At 47.2% G+C, this 17,219-nt stretch overlaps 1 protein-coding gene across 4 annotated transcripts in view; it reads left to right on the forward strand.

The window, feature by feature from the left end:
• LOC137425220 (uncharacterized) overlaps nucleotides 1-17,219 on the forward strand; it is a 61,952-nt gene that overhangs the window by 30,727 nt on the left and 14,006 nt on the right. For all 4 annotated transcript variants that reach the window (XM_068113418.2, XM_068113415.2, XM_078776411.1 and 1 more), the window contains 3 exons: nucleotides 546-760; nucleotides 2,826-2,931; nucleotides 8,467-8,540. In XM_068113418.2, the coding sequence (XP_067969519.2) occupies nucleotides 546-760; nucleotides 2,826-2,931; nucleotides 8,467-8,540 (395 nt within the window). The remainder of the gene's footprint in view (nucleotides 1-545; nucleotides 761-2,825; nucleotides 2,932-8,466; nucleotides 8,541-17,219) is intronic.

The raw sequence follows: 17,219 nt of genomic DNA on the forward strand, positions 1-17,219 counted from the left end.
CGTGCGTAGAAGATTTTCGTTACTGTAATAACTTGCGAACCACATCAGAAATTTCAACCAAAAAGTGATTCTTTACCATTGAGAGGAAGGGCCAAAACGATATATAGCACGATATTTCAAGTTAAGGACAGGTTGGGACTAAACCTGGTGGATAGGTTGGGTGTGTGACAAGAATAAGACGATTCGGTTTTGGTTAAGGTACAGATGCCGATCCGGCGTATCATTGAGCTACAAAAAGTAGACTGTTCAGCCTGTGGGGGTTTGCGCTCTACCGAGTGCCGTTCTAGTTTTACAAGTTATTTTGCTTTACATGTTATTTTATACATTTTACATGTTAATTCCTGTTTTACATGTTATTTCTGTTTTTCATGGTATTTTATGCATATTTCATGCTCTTTTATACATTTAACATGTTCGTTTGTAAATTTTATTTCATTCATTTCACATGGTTTTGTTTCTCCTTTTTCTACTTTCACATGCATAAATATTTGATCAATGTTGCTTGATTCGGGTTAAGGGTTCTCTTTTCCCTTTGCTTTCTGTAGATCTAGCGAGAGTACAAGGCTCTACCTTGGGCAAAGCATGCGAAACGCTAAGCCACAGGTTGCAGGAAGAGCTTGGTAAGGCCAAGGCTGAAAGCCAAGTGGCACTGCAAGCATGCCGTGCAGAGCTGGGGGAACAGTTGGAGAGTCAACGAGAGCAGTTGGAACAAGAGCGAAGCACACATGTCAACTCACTCGGGAAACGTCACCATGAGCAGGTAAACGGTAGCCCTGGTAATGGTAGATTGTGTGAAAGCCATTTAATATGGAACAAGATCGTTTATTACGTTCATCACATGGACCTCAAAACCCACAGCTGCAATTTTAACCTCCTCTTTTTCTAAGTATGTATTTGGGTTAAGATTGCACAAAATTGTCCTCTTTGGTGTTCTCATCTAAGCACCGATCTCCAGGATTGATGAGGCCATGTGAGATGGTGCTGTAATCAAGATGTTTCTTTAATTGCTTTTGCTGTTTAAAAAAACCCCCCAAAAAACCCCAACTAATGAGTAAGGTTGTGGAAAAATATATAAACAAAAATGTATTTGCCTCCATCAAATGCACTTCCTTGATTTTATGCAATCAGTATTATTAGGTGATGTTAACCATTGATTTAGGTGATGTGATGCAGTTTACTTGGGCAAGACAAACATTACATCATCATCCCAAATAAACAAACTACTTTGTATAGTTTAATATCCCCTTTTTACCCTGCGCTCGCGAAGCGAAAAGTGGGGTTAAGCATTCATGTATGTAGGTACATACGTGTCTGCAATTCAGTAAAGTAAAGGGTGTGCCATGTCAGCATTTTAAAAATTCATTTTCTTGGCAACCGTTAGTCCGATTGACATGGAATTTTCACCATAGGTGTGCCTCCTCCTTTATAATATTTTAATGATAATCATGACGTCATAGGTCACGTGTTACAGGCGCCATCTTGGAAAAACCGAAAAACGTTGCACCTCTATCTCCAAAACTGCTCTTTGGAAAAAATGAAAACATGGCTCATTGTCAAGTACTCACCATGGGGAATAAGATATGTTGATGATGATGTCATCCGGTGCCTTAATTCTGACGTCATAATTCGACAAGTACAACACTTGATCTGATCAGTATGAAAAAAAAAAATTCCTCTGCAACTGTTAGTCCGATTGGCACGAAATTTTCAGAATATGAGCGGCTCCTCCTGTGGAATTTTTTAATAATGATAATTATGACGTAATATGTCACATGGTACAGGCGCCATCTTGGAAAAATCGAAAAAAGGTTGCACCTCTATCTCCGAAACCGCTCCATGGGAAAAAACTGAAACATGGCTCATTGTCAAGTACTCCGCTTGGGCAATAATATGTTAATGATGATGTCATTGGTACTTTAATTATGACGTCATAATTCGACAAGTACAACGCTTGATTCGATCAGTATAAATTTATTTCTCTGCAATTCTTGGTCTAATTGACACGAAATTTTCACCATAGGAGGGCCTCCTCCTGTAGAATATTTCAATGATTATTATGATGTAATAGGTCATGTGGTACAGGCGCCATTTTCGAAAAACTTTGCATCTCGATATCTCTGAAACCACTCCATGGAAAAATTGAGACCTGGCTCATTGTCACCGACTCCCCATGGGGAATAAGATATGTTAATGATGATGTCATCGGTGCCTTCGTTATGACGTCATAACTCGAAAAATACAACACTTATCCATCCAATCATTATTTAAAAAAAATTCAGCAACTGTTCATCTGATGGACACAAAATTTTCACCATAGGAGCTGTAAATACTCCTTTGGAATATTTTAATGATAATCATGATGTCATAGGTCATGTGTTACAGGCGCCATCTTGGAAAAACCGAAAAACGTTGCACCTCTATAATCTCCAAAACCACTTATGGAAAAAATTGAAACGTGGCTCATTGTAAATAACTCCATATGGGGAATAGGTGTTGTTAACTATGACGTCATTGGTGCCATAATTATGACGTCATAATTAGACAGGGACAACGCTTAGTCTGATCAGTTTGAAATTTATTGAGCATGATCTATGCAACAATTATTTAGAGAATATACATTTATGATGTCATCGCTCATGTGGTCTGGCAGCCATATTGGATCAAAAAAAAAAGAATTGTTCAAAAACAAAAGAGTTGGCTCACACCAAGTTGACTGCGCAGGGTAAGTATTTTATGAATACCATCTAGTTTCTTGTCTTTGTTTGCAAACTCAGAATCCCGACCTTGTTGTCTTCCACCCAACCCCTCATCCCTCATATGTTCAGCTTGAGGAGTTGCTACACTCGCACAAAACGCAACTGCAAGAGATGGGGGCTCGGCACAAAAAACAGCTCAACACCCTTAAAGAACAGCATAGTCGAATTCTAGAGGGTATGTGATAACAAATGGTTGTAGTGAGTCAACCGGTGGTTACATTCTTATTACAACCAAACACAAGTTCATTACAGTTCTGATTGTTTTTAAGCTCATTGTACTTTGAGGTTGGTACTGGAGGGAACATGTTAACTCAATATGGCCATTGTGATTCTTGTTAAAAGCAAAGTCGGAGCAGACCCTTTGGGATGAGTGGATCCTCCGTGCAGCCCTAGATAGCCAGTCCTTCAGAGTATTTGATATACAACACAAGATGACAGCTATGCTTAATCCATTTTGCACACTAAAAAAAAAAAAACCACCTTTAGAGGCCATTTTTCAAAAAAATTTCAAAAATTTGGCACACTCACGCAAGATAATTCGTGTTTGTGTTGTGAACATTTTATATGCCTCACAGAGGCAGTTCAGCATTTGATTCTGTTACGGGGTCCTCCCGGTGACTACCTGGTCTCGGTGACCCCCCGGACCGTGAGAGGAACTCCGCCAGAAAGATCTATGAATTATACGCTTTCATAACGCAATCAATTGAATTCCAGTCAATAAGAAACCCCACACCAAGGATCAAGAGTAATCAATAATATATTCTCCAAGCAATCAACAACCATCACAATCAATCCAATATCACTAAGATGGCCATCTTATATATGTTCCCCCCTTTCCCCACTCACGACCCCTTTTGGTCACTGTCCCTCACAATGTCTCTGGGCCCCTCCAGACCAAGGTGAAGGTCGGCTTCTCCGCACACGGGCGGTTGAACGAACCCCTGGCTGACGTGCTCCCAAACGTGCACGTCACGTAACGGGAACAACGGCTGCAGCGCACCCCTCCTTGCCAAGCAAAGCGGGCAAAGCAACGCACGGCTTGCCCAGCGCGCGAGGCCCAAGGTGCGACCCGTACGCGTCCTTGTAGACGGGGAGGCGAACTGTGCCGGACGCTTGGTTCCGTGCACGAACCCACGGCAACTTGACGTGTAAATGGGTAATTACCCCGCGCAGGTGACTCCTTTCGCCAGACGGGTTTTCAAACGCAGCGTCCCCCACGCTGCTCAATATCGATACTCCTCGCCTTGGAGCTCGGCGAGGAAGAGGAAGACGATCGCCGCTTCTCTCGGCCCTCGTGTCTTTTCTTCTTCCGTTTCCGGTCTCCTTTTCCCCAGAAGGGCTCCTGACCCTTTAATCACAACAACCTTTAATCGACTACACATTAATAAGCAAAGACCTGAATAGTAATTCACATTAATTCACATAAATCCGTAACACTCCCCCCTTCAAGAAAGAAAGTTTGAACCCAGCGAAAACTTTCTTTGCCGGCCAACTTGGATAAACAAACCAGATAACTCACCCCCCCCCCCCCCCCCCCACCCAAATCATCAGTTCCCCCCGGGCACAGTTATCACTTAAAAATAAAGCAACAAAATTTCACACAATCCCCTAGATTAATTCCCTCTGGACCAAGCGTCAACCATTTGTAGTTTCTCTTGAATGACGGTTAAGAGGTGGTGACCAAAGCCCCCAAATTTAAACCTCTCGATAGCACTTTTTCGGGAGGCCCAGCTGAGTATTCCCTACATGGACGCCTTAAGGAATGTGGAGTTCACGGTTAGTCCGGGGAGGAAAGTTCATTACATGGACGCCTTTAAGAACGTGGAGTTCACGGTTAGTCCGTGCAGGAAAGTTCACTACCTGGACGCCTTTAAGAACGTGGCGTTCACGGTTAGTCTGTGTAGGAGCCCCGGCTCGGCGGCTCCCCCGTATATAGTGCTTCAACTTCTCCAGACTCCTAACAGTTACGGTGGGACCCCTGGTCCCAGCCGTTACCTGACTGGCGGTCTCCTTCTCGGCCAGTGCTCTGACGTTCATTCTTTCGGGAGGTGCCATAACTCTGGGAGCCTCCATAGTAATATCGGCTGCTGCCAACCCCAAAACTACTGCCAAGTTGTCCTCTTCTGTAGACCTCTCGACGCCTACGAAATGCCTTCCCTACTGTTATGGTCCGACCCTCCAAATCCTTACCATTCCAATTCTTCTCTGCCTCTCTGGCGTCTCTTGTGCTTGCAAACGTGACAAAGCCGAACCCTCTTGACCGTTGCGTTTCCCTGTCTTTTACCACCCGCACTTCCACCAGCGGCCCATATCTGTTGAAGACAGAGGTCAGAACTTCTTCCTCTGTGTTGAAGTTCAGTCCCCCTACAAATAACTTGGAACTTTTGTCGCCATCCCGAGCGGGGGTGGTGTTATTTCCCCTGCGGGGCTCTTTGCCCACCCTCGGGTTACCATAAATTTGCCCCCCGGCCAAATCATTCCCGATAATCACAGATACTCCCTCTACAGGAAGCGTGGCTTGTAAACCGACGGTGACCGGTCCTGACACCAAATCGGATTCCAAATGGATGACATGAAGTGGGGCACTAACACAGCCACCGATCCCTTGTAACCGAACACTATCACCAGTTGCGGTACTCTTTGACAATGGCAAAATGCCTTCAAGCATTAAGGATTGATGGGCTCCTGTGTCCCTCAAAACCCTAACCGGTCTTGGGTTAGTCAAGTCTCCCTTGAGTGAGACCAACCCCTCATAAATAAAAGGTTGGTAACTCTTCTGTGGGCGATTTCTTACGCTTGCCATCGCATTCGGAGTGGTAATAGTCGGACTCCGCTCTGGGTCTTCCCTTTTCATGAGGTAACAACTGGACATCAAGTGTCCAGGTTTCTTGCAAAAAGCGCAAGTACGCCCGGAGGAAAAACTCATGGTCTGCCTCGGGCCCCCCGAAAAATAAGTTTGTCTTTGGCCCGTAGCCCTCTGATTTCGAACAGGTGGGGTATCCGCGTGGTCCCCATAATCCTCTCGAGGCCGCCGCCATGTATTGTCGTTCTCCGCACCGGGTGTTCCATAACTCCCCTGCTGAAGTCTAGGCGAGGAGCTAGGTGTGTGGACCCCTATCCGGTGTGTTAAGGCATAATCATCTGCCATGGTGGCTGCGTCCCACAACTTTGGTACTTTCTTTTCCTGCAGGTACACTTTGATGTCCTCGTGGACACACTGTTGAAATTCCTCCACCAGCATCAGGTCCCGCAATGCTTCGAAGTCGTTCCCGACTCCTTTCGACTCACACCACCGATCAAACATGTTTTCTTTCACTCTGGCAAACTCCACATGGGTCTCACTCTCACTCTTCCTGGCATTCCTGAATTTTTGCCGGTAAGCTTCAGGAACCAACTCATAGGCTTTGAGGATGTGCTTCTTCAATACCTCATAATCTGCACATTGGTCCATTGGTAGCGCCGAATAAATCTCTTGAGCTTTACCCACCAGCACACTTTGCACTAGTATGGTCCAGGCCTCCTCCGGCCAGTTTAACTGTCGAGCCACTTTCTCAAAGTGTGGAAAAAATTGAGTGACTTCCTTTTCACTGAAGGGTGGAACCAGCCTCACATGTCTGCCCACCTCCCAGGTGTTCTGGCTAGGTGTCGACCCCGTCAGCAAGGGTGGTACCTCTCCCCGTTCTCTCATTAAATCCAGCTCCTTGAATTTAATTTCTTGCTGAAGCGCCAGATCACGTTCCTTCAACTCCCTTTCGGCTTTTCTCTCCTCTGCTTCGAGTTCCCTGGCAGCTCTCCTCTCCTCTGCTTTTCTCCCTTCTAACCTTTCCTGGAGTTCTCGTTCCACTCTCCTTTCCTCTGCTTGTTTCTCTTCTCTCCTCTCTTCTACTTTCCTTTCTTCTTCTGCTCTTTCCTTTTCTGCTTTCCTTTCTTCTTCTGCTAACCTTTCCTGGAGTTCTCGTTCCACTCTCCTTTCCTCTGCTTGTTTCTCTTCTCTCCTCTCTTCTGCTTTCCTTTCTTCTTCTGCTCTTTCCTTTTCTGCTTTCCTTTCTTCTTCTGCTCTTTCCTTTTCTGCTTTCCTTTCTTCTTCTTTTAACCTTTCCTGGAGTTCTCGTTCCACTCTCCTTTCCTCTGCTTGTTTCTCTTCTCTCCTCTCTTCTGCTTTCCTTTCTTCTTCTTTTAACCTTTCCTGGAGTTCTCGTTCCACTCTCCTTTCCTCTGCTTGTTTCTCTTCTCTCCTCTCTTCTGCTTTCCTTTCCCCTTCTGCTCTTTCCTTTTCTGCTTTCCTTTCTTCTTCTTTGATCCGTTCCTGGCTCCGTAATTGCAACTCCAGTTTCCGGAGCTCAACGTCTTCTGGTTCTTCGGGTAGCCACTGCCAGGCTAACTCGTCCCATGTTCCTAATCCCACCATAGATTGTATCACCGTGGTCTGCAACTCTGCCTTCGTCAAATTAGTTCGGACCTCCAAGTTAAAATGTTTGGCCAATTTCAAGAGGTCCGCTTTTAGTAACGCTCGGAACTGTGCCTCACTAGGTGTTACCGCAAAGTTCTGTGCAACAAACGCCATGGTGACTATCGTTAACACCTGTTAACCTTCACCCAAGACTTTACCACAATTTCTCAAAAATTTACCAATTAATAATTAATTAATTAATTTTAATTAATAAAAATTATTATTTTATTATGTTATACAATTTTAGATCCCGGAATTCAATTGGACGAGCCCCCAATTCTGTTACGGGGTCCTCCCGGTGACTACCTGGTCTCGGTGACCCCCCGGACCGTGAGAGGAACTCCGCCAGAAAGATCTATGAATTATACGCTTTCATAACGCAATCAATATGAATTCCAGTCAATAAGAAACCCCACACCAAGGATCAAGAGTAATCAATAATATATTCTCCAAGCAATCAACAACCATCACAATCAATCCAATATCACTAAGATGGCCATCTTATATATGTTCCCCCCTTTCCCCACTCACGACCCCTTTTGGTCACTGTCCCTCACAATGTCTCTGGGCCCCTCCAGACCAAGGTGAAGGTCGGCTTCTCCGCACACGGGCGGTTGAACGAACCCCTGGCTGACGTGCTCCCAAACATGCACGTCACGTAATGGGAACAACGGCTGCAGCGCACCCCTCCTTGCCAAGCAAAGCGGGCAAAGCAACGCGCGGCTTGCCCAGCGCGCGAGGCCCAAGGTGCGACCCGTACGCGTCCTTGTAGACGGGGAGGCGAACTGTGCCGGACGCTTGGTTCCGTGCACGAACCCACGGCAACTTGACGTGTAAATGGATAATTACCCCGCGCAGGTGACTCCTTTCGCCAGACGGGTTTTCAAACGCAGCGTCCCCCACGCTGCTCAATATCGATACTCCTCGCCGAGCTAAGAAGATCGCCGCTTCTCTCGGACCTCGTGTCTTTTCTTCTTCCGTTTCCGGTCTCCTTTTCCCCAGAAGGGCTCCTGACCCTTTAATCACAACAACCTTTAATCGACTACACATTAATAAGCAAAGACCTGAATAGTAATTCACATCAATTCACATAAATCCGTAACACTTCGCTGACTGGATGATGCAGCATTTCTGTTGTTGATTGAATGGATGGAGGAATGTGGTTTGCTTCACTAATTGAGCAACCATCTAACACTCGTGTTGAACCTCACAAAAGGAAATTTCATTTCTCCACCATATCCTCATCTGTGCTGTTACTAGATGTGGAAAAAGCACAAAACGCTGAAAGAAAGAATCTGAAGGAGGAGTTTGAGAAGATTCGCCTTGACCTTCAGGTGAGGCTGGAGATGTTACCAGGATGCAACTCTTGTGATGGTATAATTTGTGTTGGGGTTGTTGGCCTTATTTCAGCCACATTCCTGAGAAACATATCTATAATTATATATAAAACACAGTTTGTGTGTGTGTGTGTGTGTGTGTGTGTGTGTGTGTGTGTAATGTTACCGATAGACTCCTAAACGGAGAGGCTCACGTGCTTGATATTTGGCATAGACATGGCCATTGAGCCTGGGAAGAACATGGCCGACCTAATAAAAATTATTTCATAACTTTTTTTTTACCATATTTTTACCTCAGCGCATTTCAGCGACGAATATTATACACGGAATCAGAGCCGGTGGCAGAGCAGCGTGCTGATTCGCTCAGAGCGATCACGTGATGTTCCTTGCCGCCATAAACTCACAGTTACGCGTTCGCATGTAATTCAGAGCGAAAAGCGATTGCGTTTTTTTCACATTTCAGTGAGGAACATTGCCATTCACACCACATAGGGTTTTTTTTCTTTCATCTTTAGATCCATTTTTTTTTTTCAGCGAGGAATATTATACACGGAATCTGAGCCGGTGGCAGAGCAGCGCGCTGATTCGCTCAGAGCGATCACGTGATGTTCCATCCCCGCCGCCAGACCATTGAACATAAAACACAGTTTGTGTGTGTGTAATGTAATATTACCTCCCCTCCCCTCCCCCCTCCGTCCTCCCCTCCCCCCTCCATCCTCCCCTCCATCCTCCCCTCCCCCCCTCCATCCTCCCCTCCCCCCCCTCCATCCTCCCCTCCCCCCCCCTTCCCCTTCCCCATCCCTTCCCCCTCCACCCTACCCCCTCCCTTCCCCCTACACCCTACCCCCTCCCCTTTCCCCCCTCCCCTTCCCCCTTACCCTCCCCCTTCCCCCACCTCCCCTTCCCCCTCCCCCTCCCCTTCCCCCTACCCCTTCCCTCCCCCCTCTCCCTCCCCTTCCCCTCCCCCCTCTCCCCCCTCCATCCTCCCCTCCCCCTCCATCCTCCCCTTCCCCTCCCCTCCCCCCTCTTCTCCCCTCCCCCTCTCCTCTCCTCCCCTCCCCTCCCCCCCTCCCCCTCCCCTTTCCCCTCCCCCTCCCCTTCCCCCTCTGCCTCCCCTTCCCCCTACCCCTTCCCTCCCCCCTCTCCCTCCCCTTCCCCTCCTCCCTCTCCCCCCTCCGTCCTCCCCTTCCCCCTCCCCCCTCCCTCCCCCCTCCACCCTCCCCTCCCCCCCCTCCATCCTCCCCTTCCCCTTCCCCCTCCCTTCCCCATCACCCTACCCCCTCCCTTCCCCCTACACCCTACCCCCTCCCCTTTCCCCCTCCCCTTCCCCCCTTACCCTCCCCCCTCCCCTTCCCCCCTTACCCTCCCCCTTCCACCCTTACCCTCCCCCTTCCCCCACCTTCCCCTACCCTCCCCCTCCTCCCCCCTCCCATCCCCCTCCCCTCCCCCTCCCTCCCCTCCCTCTCCTCTCCCCTCCTCCTCCCCCCCCACTCCCTCCCCTACCCCCTCCCCTCCCCCCCCTCTTCTCCCCTCCCCCCCCTCTCCTCCCCTCCCCCCCGTTCCCCCCCTCTCCTTCCCCCTCCCCCTCCCCTTCCCCTCCCCTTCCCCTCCCCTCCCCCGCCCGGCAATGCTGGGTACTTCTGCTAGTACATAATAGAAGGCACTATTGCCAAAGCATGAGTTAGATTGCATTAGAGGGGTTAGCTGTGGAGCCACCATACCCACCACACTTTTTGTTAAAATGCTACATTAGCCCCTCCATTTTCTCGAGAAAGGTCAATAAACCCAGCAGCCAATTACTGTACATTAGCCTCCACTTGTAAGCACACCCCTTGAGAAACAGAAAAGGTGTGCTTTTAGCCAGAGTGAATCTTTTCCTGGTCTCCACACTGCAATGAGATGGACGCTTCACAGTGCTTTTAACCCTTTGAGTACGGGATTTTTTTTTGATAATTACGGGAATGCAACCATGTACTGACAATCTATTTATAGGTATAGTCGATGACGTGTAGGAACATCATCCGTACACAAAACGTTTTCGCGGGTTGCGGCACTGGACGTCATCCGTACTCAAAGTGTTAAAGACCATATGTTTGCAAACCTATATTTATTTTCAATAGAAACGACTTCAAAATTAACTTTTTTCTGACAAAATTGGTGTTTGTTTTTTGCTGTTAGCAATTGTGCATTGAATTCTGCTTCAGTAGTGTGAAACATAGCAATTTGGGGGAGATCATGGCACTGTATGAAGCCCCTCATCATTTAGAGCATGTGGGGGGAACCTTTCCAAGTCGGAGGGCCGTAACAACTATTGTTAAATTTGGTGCGGGCCGGATATATACTTAGTGATGTGTTGGTAATTTACACAGCACACATGCAACTAAGTAATGCAACTAATAATTTTGATTGTTGTTGATGCACAAAAATGATTGTAATGTCACAAAACCTCCTCATTCTTGATACTAACAAAACAAATGTAACATAGGAAATCATTTACATTTTAATAATACGGTGCAGTCATAAGCCTTACTATAATGGAGCAAACGAGGATGTCACTGAAACTCCAATAGTACCACCTTTGGTGGTACCCGGTATTGCAAATCATCTTCCTTTATCTTGTGATCTATATTATAATAGGCTACGGTGATTCTGTCTGTCTGTCCGGGGGTGTGGCTTACTCCATTTACAGAGTAGCTCCACCCATTCTTGGAGAGGCTTCATGCAAACAAATATCCACCATTTTATTAACTCGAATAGCTTTGAGGCATGTTTAGTTAGGCCCGTGCTGTCTTTCTCTCTCACACAGGTTTATTTCAATTCTGATTCGATATATCATTTCATTTTTAACAGCCGCTAACATAGTTTTAGACTCGGTTGAAAAAAAACGGGAAGAGAATCCCATGAAAGTTTCCGTTTATAGAACGAAATGTTTTCTCAAAGGCCTGTAAACTAAAGCCCATTCATTGAGAGTCACCCTCACGATTTTATCTCGAATTCACCATCTGATTTAATTTTTATCGATGGTTTTAGACTCAGTGTCAGAAATAATTTAGAACATTCACGCACACACGGGAAAATGCAGACATATATTTTTAAAAATCGCGCCACGATGATACACGAAAATACACCGCCTAAAATAACAGTCGGGGAAAATGTCGACATATATTAAAATTTCGCTTTTTCTTTTCCGTTAAGATATATTACTTTTACTTTTGATGACAGTCGTCACAAAAACGACACATATTTCTTCGTTCTTATTTCATTCAACATTATCATCCGGAAGTAAAATATGTTTCAGGAAATTACCGAGAGATATTTCTTCGTTTTTTAAAAAATTAGTTATGTGCGCATACACTTTAAATAGGTTTATTTGAAATCTTTAATTTTCACAATGTAATTTACTTGCCATTTGTCATTTGATGATTACGAGACACTTCCTCTTGAGGATCGTGACAATTCATGCGTTGCGTGGAAACTTCCATTTCCAAAATGAATGCGACGGTCGATGAAGAACGCAGACTTGAACAGGATGCAGCAAGAAAACGAATGAGACGGGCGAACGAGTCCGTCGACGAACGTCAATGCAGACTTGAACAGGATGCAGCAAGAAAAAGAACGAGACGGGAGAACGAGACCCTCAACGAACGTGATCACAGACTCTCACAGGATGCTGCTGCAACAACGATGAGGAGGGTTGGAGAGGAGTGAAGGGTTGGAGAGTGAGGAGCTAGGGGTTGGAGAATGAGGAGCTAGGGGTTGGAGAGTGAGGAGCTAGGGGTTGGAGAGTGAGGAGCTAGGGGTTGGAGAATGAGGAGCTAGGGGTTGGAGAGTGAGGAGCTAGGGGTTGGAGAGTGAGGAGCTAGGGGTTGGCGAGTGAGGAGCTAGGGGTTGGCGAGTGAGGAGCTAGTAGTTGGAGAGTGAGGAGCTAGGGGTTGGAGAGTGAGGAGCTAGGGGTTGGAGAGTGAGGCGCTAGGGGTTGGAGAGTGAGGCGCTAGGGGTTGGAGAATGAGGAGCTAGGGGTTGGAGAGTGAGGAGCTAGGGGTTGGAGAGTGAGGAGCTAGGGGTTGGACAGGAGCGAGAAATTGGAGAGGAGTGAGGGGTTTGAGAGTGAGGAGCGAGGGGTTGGAGAGTGAGGAGCGAGGGGTTGGAGAGCGAGGGGTTGGAGAGCGAGGAGTTGGAGAGTGAGGAGCTAGGGGTTGGAGATTGAGGAGCTAAGGGTTGGAGAGTGAGGAGCTAGGGGTTGGAGAGTGAGGAGCTTGGGGTTGGAGAGTGAGGAGCTAGGGGTTGGAGAGTGAGGAGCTAGGGGATGGACAGGAGCGAGAAATTGGAGAGGGGCGAGGGGTTGGAGAGCAAGGAGCGAGGAGCTGGAGAGTGAGGGGCGAGGGGTTGGAGAGTGAGGAGCTAGGGTTTGGAGAGTGAGGAGCGAGGGGTTGGAGAGTGAGGAGCGAGGGGTTGGAGAGTGAGGAGCGAGGGGTTGGAGAGTGAGGAGCGAGGGGTTGGAGAGTGAGGAGCGAGGGGTTGGAGAGTGAGGAGCGAGGGGTTGGAGAGTGAGGAGCGAGGGGTTGGAGAGTGAGGGCCGATTGGAGCGGAGAGTGGGGGGCGATTGGAGCGGAGATTGAGGGGCGATTGGAGAGGAGAGTGAGGAGCGATTGGAGGGGAGTGTGAGGAATTGGAGAGGAGTGTGAGGAATTGGAGAGGAGTGTGAGGAATTGGAGAGGAGTGTGAGGAATTGGAGAGGAGTGTGAGGAATTGGAGAGGAGTGTGAGGGATTGGAGAGGAGTGTGAGGGATTGGAGAGGAGTGTGAGGGATTGGAGAGGAGTGTGAGGGATTGGAGAGGAGTGTGAAGGATTGGAGAGGAGTGTGAGGGATTAGAGAGGATTGTGAGGGATTGGAGAGGAGTGTGAGGTATTGGAGAGGAGTGTGAGGTATTGGAGAGGAGTGTGAGGTATTGGAGAGGAGTGTGAGGAGGTATTGGAGTGGAGTGTGAGGAGGTATTGGAGAGGAGTGTGAGGAGGTATTGGAGAGGAGTGTGAGGAGGAGTGGGAATGGAGAGGCGTGAGGGTGGAGAGAGGAGAGTGTCAGGTGGAGAGGAGTGAGGGGTCACATATTATGTGAAATAAATAAATTGTGTTCATTACACCATTTCTGGATCTGATGAATTGCCAGTAACCATTTTGTAAAATTTAATGTGCAGCATCTAAATGAAGATATCCAAATGTCACACACGTCAATGCCCGTGGGATTCCCACGGGTGACCCCACTAGTATAATAATAATATGTCATGTACAATGATTACGGTAAGTACAAGACATAGGTACAAGTACAAAATACATGTAAAACATTGAAGGAGGGACGTCAGATAACCCTATTATTGGCCAATGTTCTGTGATGCTGTGTTGCTGAGATCTGATCATCGGTGTCACAATCCAACAAGAGCCTATCAATACAAGTCCTGGTGTGTCCTTGACCATGACGCAACCACTGTGTGGGACAACAGCTCAACACCTGTTGGATTGGTTGAATACAATACCCTTCAGATTGAATAATATTGTTACAGAACCAGGATTCGCCACGAGGGGGACTTCTCGGACTCTCCTCGACCTCCAGCCCTGCAGGCCGCCCTGCCCGCATAAATCCGCAGCCGATGTGTTGTTCTCGCCGTACCTGGCAGGGTCCACGCTCTTTTACAAACGCATGAGCTTTATGGTGGTTTGGCGATGCTAATTGTGGTATGTACCCTCAGTTTGCAATGTACAAAAGGTTTGACCTATCCAGGCTATAAAATGGTGATGGTCCAATGCAAGAATGTGAATTCTTGTGTGCCCCAACGTAGATTCAAAGGGTCCTGGCACCTTGAAAAAGGGTGCCAAAATCGGTCTTAATTTGAGTTTCGTGCACAATGATATAGTGATATGATATGTATTACTGCAGACCGAAGGGGTTCAACAACGGCACAAATTAGCATTAATTAGCGTTATAATTGTACTTTTGAGCCGCCCAAGCATGAAATTAATGGCAAAATATCCTCCGATCTCATATCGTTCAGAATCGGGCACGTAAGAATCATTTCACTTCGACTGAAACTGATCAAGAAGCTTTTTATGCTAATTAGTGACCCAATTATGAATTTTAAATATTTTAGCCCAACTATGAATCGTTTATCAAAAGATAAGTTTGAACTCCCCAAAGACCCAGAGGACCCAAAAGTCCCTGAGGACCCAAAAGACCCCAAAGTTCCTGAGGACCCAAAAGACTCATGACCCAAAAGTCCCTGGGGACTCAAAAGACCCAGATGACCCAAAAGTCCCCAAGCACCCAAAAGATTCCGAGGAGCCTTAATCTCCCCCCCCCCCCCCCCCCCACCGCCCCACCCCCCTCCGCTCCCCGCCCTCCCCCTCCCCTACCACCCCATCCACCTCCAAGTCCAACAGGCAGGTATGCTACAAGGCAGTGAAGACCAATGAAAAATTGGTCCAATAGTCCAACGGGCCCCCTAGACGAATAAGTAACGCAACAGCAAATATGCCAAATTATAGGTGCGGTAATGACATTTTGTAATGTTTTCACAAACTTCAACAACAGATGAACACATCTGATCTAACTGGCAGAACCTGACTCGTACCTTTTGGAAGAGCGAAGCACTTTTATCCAGGACCAAGCATCCCTCCATGATATAGTCACGTGAAAAAGTAAGTACACCCACTCCATGTAAAGTTTTGACTTTTTCAACATATTTCAACATACAGCTATTTGATCTTCATTTCAACAATATTGATAGATAAAGATGATATAATATAACAAATATCATGAAACATTAACATTTTGTAGTCCATTGTATAATTTAAATAAACATAAATGCAAATTTTGCATGTGGAAAAAGTAAATACACCCTTGGCTCTAATAGGAGGTATTGCCCCCTTTGGCAGAAACAACCTCAAGTAGGTGTTTCTTGTAACTGTCTACCAGTTTCTAACATCGACTGGGATAAATTTTTGCCCACTCCTCCATGCAGAATTCTTTCAGCTGTGCGATGTTTGAGGGGTTTCTTGCATGCACAGCTCGTTTCAAATCCCCCCACAACATCTCGATGGGATTTAGATCCAGGCTTTGGCTTGGCCATTCCAGAACCCTCCATTTCTTTTTTTTCAGCCATTCCTTGGTGGATTTATTGGTATGTTTAGGGTCATTGTCATGTTGCAAGGTCCACCTTTGGTTGAGCTTCAACTCTCCGACAGATGGCCTCACATTATCCTCAAGCACCCTCTGGTACAATGAAGAATTCATAGTGGATTCTATGATGGTGAGCTGCCCAGGCCCTGATGCAGCAAAGCTGCCCCAAACCATAATATTTCCACCACCATGCTTTACAGTTGGTATCAGGTTCTTGTGGTCAAACGCTGTCTTTGGTTTTCGCCAAACATGTCTTCTGGTACTGTGGCCAAATAGCTCTACCTTTGACTCATCTGTCCAGAGCACATTGTTCCAGAAGTGCTGGTCTTTGCCTTGGTGTTCATTGGCAAACTTTAGTCTTGCCCTGATGTTCTTTCTGGACAGCAAAGGTTTCCTCCTGGCACACCTCCCATGTAGATCAAATTTGTGCAGACTCTTTCTAATGGTAGACTCGTCCATTTTGACATCAACAGTGGCAAGAGCTACCTGTAGGTCCCGTGATTACATTCTGGGGTTCTTCGACACTTCTTTCAGCATCTTGTGGTCTGCTCTCGGGTTGAACTTGCTGGGGCGGCCTGGCCTGAACAAGTTGGCAGTTGTTTAGAATCTTCTCCACTTGTAGATGATCTTCCGGACAGTCGAATGATTGATTTCAAATTATTTGGAGATCTTTTTAAATCCCTTCCCAGACTCGTAGGCCTCTGTAACCTTCTTTCTGAAGACCTCAGAGAGCTCTTTTGATCTAGGCATGGTGACGCCGCACACTTCAACAACATAGAGCAAACCAAACTAAATGTCTGAGGTTTAAATAAGACAGGTTCCTCCAAGATCCTCCCTAACGATGTTCTAATCATTTGCACCTCAGCTGGTGCACCTGATTCTAATTTTAGGTATTTGAAGTCGTGATAAATGTCGGGGTGTACTTACTTTTTCCACATACGAAATTTGCATTTATGTTTATTTAAATTATACAATGGACTACAAAATGTAAATGTTTCATGATATTTGTCATATTATATTGTGGCGGACACGAAAGCTCACTGGCGCGAGGGCATCATTCCGCGCACCAAGTGGGCGGCGGCCACGCCCTAGGGGTAGACGTGGCCGCGGGATATACACCGGGCGCGCAGCCCGGAACGCTCCAGTGTTACAGTTTAGCTCTCGAATAAAGACTCTTACAACTTACCGCGTTGTCCACTTCCTCCTTGCTTACAAGCAGCGCGCATAACACCACGCTTTATTGGTGACCTCCAACGTTCTGGTCAGCCGTCACTGACCACCCGAACCCGCCACAGCCATGGCCACCAACGCGGTAGCGATAAAGCTCCCCGAGTTCCGGGAAGCTCAGGCGGAGATCTGGTTCCTGCAGGCCGAAGCCCAGTTCAGGCTTCGACGCATCACGGCGGACGAGACACGCTACTGCCACGTGGTCGCCTCCCTCGGGGCCGGCGCGGCCGCCCGCGTCGTGTCGGTCCTGAGGAACCCACCGGCCGACGACAGGTACG

This window comes from Myxine glutinosa, chromosome 4 (genome assembly GCF_964187855.1).
Source record: "Myxine glutinosa chromosome 4, kmMyxGlut1.1, whole genome shotgun sequence".
NCBI classification, from domain to species: domain Eukaryota; kingdom Metazoa; phylum Chordata; class Myxini; order Myxiniformes; family Myxinidae; genus Myxine; species Myxine glutinosa.